Source organism: Grammomys surdaster, unplaced genomic scaffold (assembly GCF_004785775.1).
Source record: "Grammomys surdaster isolate TR1022 unplaced genomic scaffold, NIH_TR_1.0 240, whole genome shotgun sequence".
In the NCBI taxonomy this organism is placed as follows: domain Eukaryota; kingdom Metazoa; phylum Chordata; class Mammalia; order Rodentia; family Muridae; genus Grammomys; species Grammomys surdaster.
The window spans coordinates 2046088-2059622 of NW_021604685.1; the positions used below are offsets into that span (position 1 = coordinate 2046088).

Genomic DNA, 13535 nt, shown 5'->3' on the forward strand with positions numbered 1-13535 from the left:
AGAAAGAAAGAAAGAAAGAAAGAAAGAAAGAAAGAAAGAAAGAAAGAAAGAAAGAAGGAAGGAAGGAGAGGACGAGAGAGAGAGAAAGAAGGAAGAAGTGTCTTACTTCTGTTTCATGTGAAATGTTAAATAAACATACTTACTACACTGACAATGTCTGTTGAAGATCTGCTTGCAATAGAGGAAGAAGAGTCCAAGGAAGGCCAGGGCAAATACCACTAGCAGACTTCCCACCAGTGCAACAAGTGTGGCTTCCTTAGGGGGAACAGTGTGTGCATCTACCTTCACTAAGCTCAACTGGAAGGTACCTGTGAAACAACAACAAAAATAAAAAAAAACAATGGGTAAGGTCAGTCAAAGTGGGCAATTAACTGTCATTCTGACAAGGGCCCTAAAGTTCTATAGGCCACATCTTCTCATTTAGGCCTTCTTTATTAGGTTTCCTATCTTCATATTTGAGAATAAGTAAAATTATAATAAAATGAAGCAGAGATAATATGCTGCAAGATAGTATAAATTAGCATCACTAACCAAAAGATGCCATATTATGCTTCACTCATGCTATGTTTAGTAATGTAACCTAAAAACAAATATTACCAGATTAAAATGCTCATCAGTGAACACTGGATCAGTAAATTGTGATTTTTTTCTAAGATGTCATAAAAGACCTTTCATTGATTAATATAAATAACCCAGTGGAGATAAACAAAGTGAAGAAAGGATAGCTTATGACCTTTATAGAAAATGTTATAAAACACAAAGTAACAGCAAATATTGTCTAAGAATATGAATACATGTGAAATAATACAATCATTTAAATAGCTAGCAGTAGAGAATAAGGCAGAGAAATATGCCAATGAATTCACCACACTCTGTATACATCCTTACAGTAAAGCTGTCAACATACACAAAATACCAATGTACTTTGAGTAGAAACAATGCGTATCACCTTTCGACCGAGTCACCTTCCGACTTGTAACATCTTAACTATTTCTTTTCTGTAATAAGGAACTGAATACTACCTGGCCTAGCAATCACAGGACCATGATGGAAGAAAGCCTTTGTCTTATGAAAAGAAGCATAGGATTTATTTTCTTTTTAGCCACAGGATAGCCTAGCAAAAACCTTCTAAAAATTTAAGAAAAGTATTCGATTCTGTGGAGGTTAAGGACAGAAGACTCAGAAAGGACCTAAAGGGAAGTTTATTATGCCAATTGTTTTAAAAAGTCTGAAGGAAATATGCAAAATTTTGGGATTAATTATCTAAGCATCTCAGATAATATAGGATTTTATCTTTTATAGTTATATTTATTTGCAGCAACTGTTTTATGTGTCATGATTTTTAGGAAAACACCAATAATTTAAAGAGTATGTGAGAAGGTAGGCAACAATTTAGACTATCAGACAAATAAGTAAATGTCTAGTGACACAGGCAGAAACTAGGTTCTAGCCCTTTTTTCAGCTCCTAATGTAGTCTAAGACCTAAGGATTTCCATATGCTATATGTATTGACTCTAATAGCAATATTGACTCTAATAGCAATTAAGTGTAGAAGTGTTATTTTTAAAATACATTGTATCATTCCTTAATCCATCAAACCTAGCCAGGTAGCTCACAAAGTATGAATACAAATGTTTTCTCATTAGATACATTTTTTTTAATACAAGGGAAATGAGGTTCAATGATTCTGAATGCTAAAATGCTGGGATTTAATCATAGGCGACTGCCTCTGTTCAATATGCCAAAGGAATGAGTGCAAAGAATTGTTTTCCTCCTACAAGGATAAAGAAGTTTATTGATTTTGTTGACTAACAGAGGTTTGGGGAAGAAAAGAGAAAAAATAGATACACACACTGAACCTCAGAAGAAGGAGTCTGCTTTGTACATGGGATGCATTCTTGGTCCTGCAAGCCCCCAATGCGTGTTTTTCGGTAGAACCTGTGATCAGAGCAGAAAGGAGTGGCAGAATGGTGAAACAGCAATTGACTTGTAACAGCCCTTTCTGAGATGATAGGAAATGTTTGTGAGTCTTTTCTTTATGAGAGTGCCTTGTGAGATCTCTGCCAAGTGTGATTCAGTTCATCTTCTTTCTGATTATCCATATCCTATAGCTCAAAGGAGAGCTAAGGTCATGAGACAGACAAGCAGTTATATGATGCCAACTTCTTCATGATTCCTGTGTAGTCTATCTAACATGACACTTACTTTAAATTTTAGGCAGAGTATCAGCATGATTAAAAAGCTTCTAAATTTTCATCTGTGTTTGAAAATTCCTGGATACTTTGTATAGATATGTCTAGTTAGAAAGATACAGATTCCTCATTCATGGAGCTTAACTAGAGCATGAAACTGATCCTTTGAATACTTTCACTAAGGGTCTAAGAGGTAGTATAATAAAGGGCATCAAAGAATGTTAAAATTTTTCAAAAGGATGTATACAGTTTAGTAGGCTTACCTGGGCAGACAGTCTCCACAGATAGCATTAGAGGTATTTGTGCAGTTGGCCTTCTGGACCCTATTGATGACAGCACAAGTGATGCATGTTTGACATCTGTGATGTCCCCAAGTGCTTTTATACTTTCGGGGAGGGCAGGCTATGCAGTGTGCATCTCCACCTTCTCCATAACCACAATCCTGAAATATAGAAGGTGTTCATAAGAGTTTAGGGAGAGAATGTTATAACTCAAGTGAACGTACTGTTTTCAAACTACAAGTTTCATTCAACTTGTCATTACATAAATTTACCAACTGTTAACCAGCACTGAAAATTGAAATATTACTAAATAGAATAGTGACATAAAATGAAGTAAAGCTAAGTGCATCAATCAAAATAAAGAAGATTACACTATGAAAAACCCAAATTTTAGTTTATGTCTTACTCACACTCTGCCTATTAGAGACTTAATGAGAGTTGGGGCCTACATCAGCGACAATGGGGCATCCAATCCCATACATGAAAGGTTTCACTTTGTGCTTGCATGATAGGAACACAAGGTAAAAGAGAACATTTTGTTCCCAAGAATACACTTATTTTCTCCATATGGCACAGGCCATACATGACAACTGATCGTTATTAAGTATAAATCATTCAAGAAAGCCAAATTTAATAATACATCAAAGGGTGCATACTAGCAAATATCTGATATAAAGAATAATTAGTACTTAGTGTTTTAGCTAAAACTTTCATAGGTTAAACACATTTTAGTATATGTTAGGTATTGATGAAAAATTACTTCTTATACTAGGTCATTGTAAAAATGTTTTAATATCCACTGGAAAATTAATCTATCTGACTTTTGCTTCAGGTCTGATATCAGTGTGATGATACAAGGGTTATTACCTCAAACCCATTCTTTCTGTGCATAAGAGAATTGAATACTTGAAGAGATTAAAATAAATGTTCTGCAAAGATAATTTTATCTCTTTTACTATGGAAATCAGTGTGGTGGTTCCTTAAAAAGATGGAAATCAATCTACGTCAAGATTCAGCTACACCACTCTTGAGGATATACCCAAAGGATGTTTTATTTTTCCATAGAGACACTTGTTCAACAACGTTCATTGCTGCTCTATTAATAATAGTCAGAGATTGGAAACAACTTAGATGTCCTTCAACAGATGAATGGATAAAGAAAATGTGGTACATTTTTACAATGGAGCATTACTCACCTGTTAAAAATGTATGCATAGGTAAATGGATGGAACCAGAAAAAAAATCATCCTGAGTAATGTAACCCAAACCCAGAAGGACCAATATGATGTACATTTGCGAATATGTGGATATTGGCTGCTAAACCAATTATAATTGAGCTATAATCTAAAAAGGAGATGGACAGAAAGGAGAAATAGAATATATAGTTATGGATGAACTGGCCAGGGTACTGGAGAAGATCAAGTAGGGTGGGGAAGGGGAGAGAAAGATGAGGGGGAGAAGGTGGGGCGAAACAACTAAAATTAAGAGTCATTTGAGTGTAGTTTGGAAACTTGATACAGTAGAAGTTTCTTAAAGTATATCCACACATGAAGGCAATCTAAATGAATCAGCCAAATAATGGAAGAGACAGATCCTCCAACTGGACATCTCTTGTTTCCAAAGTCTCGAATAGAGGAACTGCATTATATTTAATTGAATTAAAAGGGGTCCCATGGGAACCCCCAAACAACCCAGGCTGTGATCAAGACTATAGGCATTTTTCTACAAACCAATGAATAGCCCCAATTCTTGAAGACAACACCTACACAAATTACTAAACACGGAGAACTCTAGCCGGTGCCTATGGAGAGCCTTCACCCATAATGACTGATGTTCTTGGTATCAGAAGGTTCTTTGTATACTACCAAAGGAGAAATATAAGCATCAACTTAGGTACAAACTCTTTAATCTAAAACAGTTTCCTACTATGAAATATGCTAAGGCAATGGTGCCCCAAAGCTTGTGGGAGTAGCCAAATATCTGACTTGATTTAAGATCCACCCAGAAGATGGAAACCATACCCAATACTGCTTGGAGGACCAAGAGAGTAAGACTAGATATCCAGGGACCTTGAGTAAAAACCAAATGCTGTTGTTATCATCATGCCTAGTGCATAATAATTGAAACAAGCAACACTACATATTGTTATGTATTCTGAAATAAGTAAACCAGTAGTATAGAAGAACAAGACATGAGTCCCTATTAACTCCCTCATTAGAGAAACAATGATAGAAATTAATCAATACTCACTGATAATTAAATAATAATTTTACTGATTGTTTAGAATTTTCCTTGATTTTACTGATTAATTTATATAATATTTATTAAGCAACTAATATATATTATGATTCTGCCATGGGTATTATGAGTAAATGATTAAAAGTATCAGAGTAAAAAAAAAACCCCTGCTGTCAGGGACATTTATACATTTTTATTCACCATAAAAACTTCTAAGATTGCATTATCATCCCTATTTTAAAGGTGAGAATTTTTTGTGTCAAAAGAGTTGACTAGCTCATGAGACTTCAACAGAGATACTACATTTTAGGAGACATGAGCAACAGGGATATTGATACAAGTACTCAGTTCAATTAGTCTCTTAATCTTGTGGGACTAAGAATGCTATTACATAAGGCTGTATGTTGGAGTGTATACAGCCAGGTAGTATCCTACAACATCTATAGTCATAGAAATTTTCTTAATCTCCAAAACTCAGAGACTTCTTTACTTCACATGAGATAAATAGAAAAATTTCTCCAGAAACATCTTTCCAAATATCAAATAGCAGAGTAATGTAAGATCCAGCAGTACTAAAATACTATACAGACCAAATAATTCACCAGGGATACAGAAAATTAGTCTTTCAAAGTGACATCAACAAAAAAGGCTGGAACCCGTATGTTAATGTAGCCTGCTAAATGGAAGGTTTTAGTAGGACTCTGAGTCTCCTGAAAAAATTATTAGACAAATAATTGATGAAACACATTATCAGACACAATGAAACACCCATGATAACAAGAACCAAGAAAATCAGATTAATGAAAAAAAGACAATCATCAGGTACCACCAGCTAGATTAATCAATTATTGGAATTACTTAACAAGGATTTTAAAGCACCCAAAAAATGCATTGACAAACAATTACAAAATACATTTAAATATGAGATAAAATTAAAATATCAAAGCACATTAATGAAATCTTTTAGGCAAATTTGGTTCTTTAAGATATTATCTCTATAGCACTATTTGGCCTGGAACTCATCATGTAGCCCAATCTGGCTTCAAGCTTGAATCATTTTGCTTCAGAATGCTGGCATTAGAGCTGAAAGTAACCATCTTCAGCTCAAAGAAATTGTTTTTAAGAGCCAAATAGAAGTTATAAAAATAACTGAATAAATGAACAAAATTGACTGGTTGTGCTGATTACTAGAAAATTAGAAAAATCACTGAACCTGAAGATAAAACAATAGAAGAAATACAGTTCAAATAGCAGGACAATTAGACTAAAATAGACAAAAACAAGGAAATGACTGGAGAATTTTGGGGCTAATATAACACATCAAGAAATAAAACTACCAAAATCGCATAAATCAAAACAAATAAAACGTGGTCAAGAAATAGTCAGAGAAACAAAGGCTAAAATTTTCATAGATTTGGAAAAAAAAATCACCAAATATGATGTCCAATTAACAACATAAAATAAGTTAAAACAAATACATAAAAGTGTAGAAAGAATCTCTTGTGTAGTGTACAGATGCAGGGCTATGAATAAAATGCTGATTTGTCTATAAGCTTAGGCAGGAAATAGAAGGTAGGACATCCAGCAGAGTGATTGAGTTCTGGGATAGAGAGAAAGGGGAGAATGCACACTGGGATATGAAACAGGAGACTCATGGAACTGGGATACAGGTAATCAGCCATGTGGAAGAACTTAGATTCAAATAAATGAGGCATTAACTCATGAGTTAGTTAGAGGAACATGCGCAGCTATGTGGTCTAGGTATTTGTAAATATGTTTGAGTCTCAAAGTTGTTATTTTTGAAAACAGAGGCATAGGTTGAAAAACACCTCACTATACACATGTATTTGTATACCCCACACATGTATATTACATGAAATCCTCATGCAGTCAGTCACACACACATATATATACACACACGTGTGTGTATATATATAATCACATATATATACACACATGTATATATATACATCATATATATATACATGTGTATGTATATGTGTATTATGTATATTTATAATAAAACTGGAAATTATGTATATTGTATATGTATATAATAATACTTCTTGGCAAAGGTCAGTTTTGAAAATATTCAGGATAGTATGACATTAACTCTAAAACAACAATCACTGAAATGACAGTGAGTTTTTGTCTGAAACTTTGAATGTTTTAAGTCATATTTTTAAAATGTTGAGAGTACATGACTGCCAAGTGCAAATTCTAATATTCTTCAATTTAAAAAAGAAGGCAAAATAAAAATATTCTTCAGGCAAGAGAAAACTCCTGTGTTGCCCAGTAGACACACTATAAAATAGTAGTTACTAGAACTTTTCAATCAGAAAGAAATGATCAAAACTGGTAGCATGTAAAGCTTCAGGAAAGATGAAAATATTGGAATCATAAAAATACATTTATCAAAACTGAGCTTTTGCTCCCACCTCTTTTCAATACTGTAAGCACCAGCCAGACAACTTAAGGCATAAAAAGGAAATTAAAGAGGTACTGAGAACAATAAATTAAACTATCTCTATTTTTAAATGACATGATATTACATGTTAGAGATTGCAAATATTCCCCAGAAGATTTGTAGAAACAAGCAAAAATGTGATCCACCATTACCGCTACCAACCAGAAAACATATAGAGAAAGAGATCATGAACAGCCTCTCATTCACAGTAGCCTCAAAGAAAATTAAATGCCCAGGAATAAATCAAACCAAAGATATGAAGGACCTTTAAATCTCTAAAGAAAGGGATAAAGACACTAGAAAGTAGAAACATGAATCATGCTCTTTGATTGATAGAATTAATATTGTAAAAATGAGTGTTCTATCAAATGCAATTTAGAATTTTAATGCAATCACAATCAAAATCTCCATCTTTTTCTTTACAGAAATAGAAAAGAAATGAACTATCCTAAAATTTACATGGAGCCACAACGCTCCAGGGAGTAAAACCCATTCCAGTTTCAAAATACATTACTGGGTCAAGTAATGAAAACAATATGATAATGGCACAAAAATAAACATATTGATGAATGAAACAAAACTGGTGATTTAAACACAAGTATGTATAACCACATCCATCTAATATTCTACAAAGATGCCAAAAAACACACTGGTGAAAATAGTATATCCAACAAATGGTACCAGGAAAACAGGATGTCTACCTGTAAGAGAAAGATATCAGAATTGTATCTACTACCTTTGACAAAATCTAAATCCAAATAGAGGAAAGACCTAAATATAAAATATCAATGGTAACCAACAGCTTTCTAATTTCACTTAAGACCTGTTCAACAAGAGGAAAATCATGCCAGGTACAGGAAACCTTTTCAACTACCTAGTGCTAGTGTAGTCACAGTACTTGGATCTAACTACCTCCAACTACCACTGTACTAAACCACCAATATCCCTAACTACATTCTATATAATGTCTTTATGCCCAAAGTATAGTAATGGTGTTGTTGTTACCCCTTATCTAAGAAAATTTTCTTTGTAACAGGAGACCATTACAAAAAAATCACAATTAATCAAAATGCAATGTCGTGATGCCCAGCCGCAGTCGATACATCTACAAAACCATTCCTGTACCCAAAGCTCAGTGAATACTGTGAAAAGCGTGTTAGAATGTGAGAATGAGCAAGTTTGCTGTGACACTGAGTATCTTAGCAATGTCCAAGATACACTCTTAAACTTACCAACATGAGTGATTAAACATGAGCAGAACAAGTACAACAACATAAGCATATTAAAGTTAAAGAGGAAAACTAGGAGACCTTAACCATATACAAAGAGCTTCAATCAAGTGAAAAATGTTCAGAGTGGGAGAATTAGTCTTTCCTAGAGAACACACCAGTACAAAGAGGAATGCATGGTAATGATTGTAAGGAGGAAAGGGAAGGAAGAAAATAATGTAATCATATTTTAATTTTGAAAGCCAAAAAATCACCTTTAAAAAAATAAACCTTCTTTTCACAAATTTTATGGTGATGATACCATAATATCACATCTGATATCTATGCCAATTATAGGAATACATTGAGTGTAATGGCACAACGAGAATGACCACCATATGTCCATATATTTCCATGTTTACTCATCAGGGAGTGGCACTATTTGAAAAGGAATAGCAGGTGTTGCCTTGTTGGAGTATGTGTGGTCTCGTTGGAGGAAGTATGTCACTGAGGTAGTGGACATTGAGGTTTCAAAAGCCCAAACCAGTCCCAGTGTCACTTTCTTTTCCTGGTACCTTTGGATCTGGATATAAAACTTTCAAGCTACTTCTCTAGTACCATGTCATCTTCCCTCCATGCTGATAATAGACTAAACCTCTGAAACTGTAAGCAAACCCCATTTAAAAATGTTTTTTACTAGAGTTTCTGGGAGTGAGTGAGGAAGCACCCTCATAGAAACAGGGGGAGTGGGGATTGGAATAGGGGGTTTCCAGAGCGGAAACTGGGAAAGGGGATAATATTTGAAATGTAAATAAATAAAATATCCAATAAAAATTCAAGGAAAACAGAAAAAAATATTTTGGGGGGTCGTGGTGTCTTTTCATGGCAATAGAACACTGACTAAGATACTGGGCAAAAGTGAATGTTTCTATATTCATAATGGGAAAAAATTGAAACCAGCAGACCCTGAAAAGTCACATGTGTGTATTTTAATATTTAGGACAGCTAAGTAAATAATACAAAGAAATACAATAAAATTGACACAATTACATCAAGATGAAGTTCTAAACTATAACTTTGTATAACCAACATGAAGGCAAGAAAAGACAAAGAAAGGAATAGAAATACAGAGCACAACAATAAAATAGCAGCCTTCAACCTTAAAGTGTCAATCAATAGTAATCTTAAATTTAAATCATCTAAGCAAAGCAATTAAAAAGCAGAAATGAGTATTGTAGACAAAAGCAGATACTATCAAATTGCCCCCAGTAGCCATTTCTTTCACTGATGAATGAATCATTTCCTAAGAATTAAAAACATGCAAATTATCATCTAAAACTCTTGTTGAAAATCATCTTTCATAGTTAGGAGGCAAAAGGAGTCTTGTTTTTTAAATGATTCAAGTTTCCAAATGGTTTTGCTACTAATCAGTTTGATAACCAGGAAACATTTATCTTAATTTTATCATGCTTTCATGATTCTGACACCAAAATTTTGATGCTGACCATGGATTAAGTATAGTTATTTCTTTTTAAAAGTTGTTTGTATAACATGCAAGAGCAATTAACTGAAAATTATAATCAAGAATCATTTATGCTTAAAATATAGAATTTTAACTCTAAGAATATATTACCATATTATCATATAAACATAATAAAAGAAAATGTATTAAAAAGTGTATACAAAAAATGAAATAAATAAAATTTAAAAAACATTTCCGATTTTAATATATTTATTTATTATATAAAGGATTAAAAATACTTTATTTTATAATGTCTGCTACTCAAGTACTTGAGTAGAAGTTGAAGAATAAACATTGTACTAAGAAAGAGAAAGGTTAGTATATTTCCCTGTCAAATATTTGAAAAGTAAAAAAAATTCTCAAAGCTTCATAAATTAGTAACTAATATTATAGAAGAAAACATAAAAGTAACAGATGATAGAAATATGCATTATTCATTTTGGGGTTTGACTTTTGGGACATGGGAATTTTATGCATATTGAAAATACATGCAATTGTAATGGAAATTAGTAAAACATTTCAAATGTGATATCTATTTATATATTTCAAGAATATTAAAGTTGCATTTAGCTTACAAATTATACTTCTAGAAAAATATCCCAAGGAAGTACTGCTAATTTTCTGCATTAATTTATTTACAGTGATATTTGTAATTCATGAGTGAAATATAAAATTGAATAAAGGTAACTGAACAGAAATAATGTCTTGGATGCTGTTAGCTACTTAACCAAACATCACTGGCCTCCCTGAATAATCAATTGCTCATTTCATTTAAGGTAGTATGATGACCAGGATCAAGAACGGTTTCTTTAATTTGTTTAGAACACCATGACAGAATCACTATTGTGTATCAAACATACATTCCACAGTTACCCTTCTAGGTATTCAGAAATCCATTACCCAGTTTTGTATCATAAGATACAAAGAAAGGTCTTTTTGGAAACTTTCAGGAAGTGTTTTTTTTCCTAATATAAAGCAAGCTCTTTTCCCTTGTCTCTGCTTCTTAACTTTCGTGGTATGCAGATGTGATCCTTTGATTTTATGTGGACATAGATCTGGTTTAATTATTCTACAAGTAGATATCTACCTTGGCCAGAAACATTTCTTGGTGAGATTATCTTTTCTTAAAGCATGGTTCTAAAGCATTATTATGAAAAATCATACTTGGTTGTAGATGTGTGGGCTTATATCTGGGTCCTATATTCTGATGCACAGATCCATCCATGTGTCCTTTTTGCCAGTCCAGTGCTATTTTTATTACTATGGCTCTACACTACAATTTAAAATGATGTGTAAATATATATCTTTCATTGTTCTTTTTCCCAGAATTGATGGCACTGTACAGAGTCTTTTGTGTTACCACATGAATTTATTTATTTTTTTCTACTTCTGTGAAGAGTGGCATTGATATTTTGAAAGGAATTATATTGACCACATAGGCTTTTTGGGTACTATAGCCATTTTCAGAATATTGTTTTCTCATTTGTGCATATCAGCAGTCTTTCCATCTGTCTTAAAAAGGTTTTTATTGCTGTGGTAAAATATTATGACCAAGAGCAACTTAGAAAAGACAGGCTTGAGCCTGGGACAGGATCATTCTGGTTTCCATCTGCATCTCAGAGCTGACCCTGAACTACAGCTCTCCATATCCAAATCCTCCCTGGAGAGAGCTGGTCTCCCAGGAGTGTTGACATACCTAAAGTCATATGCTCACAGGCTCACAGGAGGGAGAAGTTACAGTCAGAGATAGCAAGACCAGCCAACACCAGAGATATCCAGATAGCAAGAGGCAAGTGCAAGAATATAAGCCAGCAGAAACCAAGGTGACTTGGCATCATCAGAACCCAGTTCTCCCACAACAGCAAGCTCTGGACACTCCATCACACCAGAAAAGCAGAATTCAGAATTAAAATCACTTCTAATGTTGATGATAGAGGAATTTAAGAAGGACATAAATGACTCCCTTAAAGAAATACAGGAGAACACAACTAAACAGGTAGAAGCCCTTAAAGAGGAAATAATTAAATCCCTTAAAGAAATGCAGGAAACCATAACCAAACAGGTGAAGGAATTAAACAAAATCATCCAGAATCTAAAGATGGAAATAGAAACAATAAAGAAATCACAAAGGGAGAAATAGAAAAAGCTAGGAAAGAGATCAGGAGTCATCACCAATAGAATTCAAGAGATAGAAGAGAGAATCTCATGTGTAGAAGATCCCATAGAAAACATTGATACAACAGTCAAAGAAAATACAAAATGCAAAAAGCTTCTAGTCCAAAATATCCAGGAAATCCAAGACATAATGAAAAGACCAAAACTAAGGGTAATAGGTGTAGAAGAGAGTGAAGATTCTCAAAGAGCCAGTAAATATCTTCAACAAAATTATAAAAGTAAACTTCCCTAACCTAAAGAAAGAGATGCCTATCAACATACAAGAAGCTTACAGAACTTCAAATAGACTGGACCAGAAAAGAAATTCCTCCCTTTACATAATAATGAAAACACCAAATACACAGAACAAAGAAAGAATATTGAAAGCCACAAGAGAAAAAGGTCAAGTAAGATATAAAGGCAGACCTATCAGAATTACACTAGATTTCTCACCAGAGACTATAAAAGCCATAAGACCCTGGGCAGATTTCATACAGACCCTAACAGAACATAGATGCCAGCCCAGACTACTATACCCAGCAAAACTCTCAATTACTATAGAGGGAGAAATCAAGATATTCCATAAAAAAAACAAATTTAAACAATATCTTTCCACCAATCTAGTCTTACAGTGAATCATAAAAGGAAAACTCAAACACAAGGAGGAAAACTAGACCTAAGAAAAAGCAAGAAACTAATCTCACAACAAACCCAAAAGAAGAAAACCACATAAGCATAATTCCTCTTCTAACAACAAAAATAATAGGAAGCAACAATCATTGCAACATGATATATAGTGGAGAATTACCAAGATTACAAGCAGAAGGAATGTGGTAAGTACAGGAATTAATGTTAAATCAATTGGAAGAAAATTCAGATGAGGAAAAATATTGGAAGAAGAGAGCTGAGATACTGTTAGTGTCTAATAGTTTAACCATTTTTAAAGTTTTGGAAGGCTAGAGTTAATAAGAGAAAGAAGAAGGACAGGGAAGACAAAATAGAAAAGGGAGTGGAAATTAGTAAGAAAGTACATGGGCTGTATGTAGGAAAAAATACTACAGAGTAAAGAATAGTGTAATGGGTTAAAAATCATGCAAAACTTTCTTGCAAACTAAGTAATGTATAATGTAAAACAAGACACTTTCAGAGTATTTATTCAAAAATTAAGATTTAAAAATGAAAAGAAAACATAAAAATTATCAAAAACATTGACAGTGGCAAAAGAGAAAAAGTGTAATAAAAATACTTGGGATTTTAGAAAAATCATATCAGTCAATATTTCTTTCATCTTGGAATGGGTTTTGAATTCTTTCTTTTCCCTTCAAAAGTTTCCTCTGGCAAATTGCACTAATGGGGGAGATGCAATTTGTTTCTTATTCCAGTAGAAAGCTGTAAAGCCTGATTTTGTGTATGTATTGTCCCATAGAGATTAGATAATAACACTTTGGATTGAGTATTTGGCACAGCTGCTGT

General features: G+C 33.5%; 1 protein-coding gene across 1 annotated transcript in view; it reads right to left on the reverse strand.

Annotated features, from left to right (window-relative positions):
* Positions 1–13535, reverse strand: part of Eda2r (ectodysplasin A2 receptor) — a 32652-nt gene that overhangs the window by 4378 nt on the left and 14739 nt on the right. Inside the window, exons 4-6 of the mRNA XM_028774365.1 lie at positions 2456–2634; positions 1853–1938; positions 144–308 (exon numbers count right to left, since the gene is read on the reverse strand). Of these exons, the coding sequence (XP_028630198.1) occupies positions 144–308; positions 1853–1938; positions 2456–2634 (430 nt within the window). The remainder of the gene's footprint in view (positions 1–143; positions 309–1852; positions 1939–2455; positions 2635–13535) is intronic.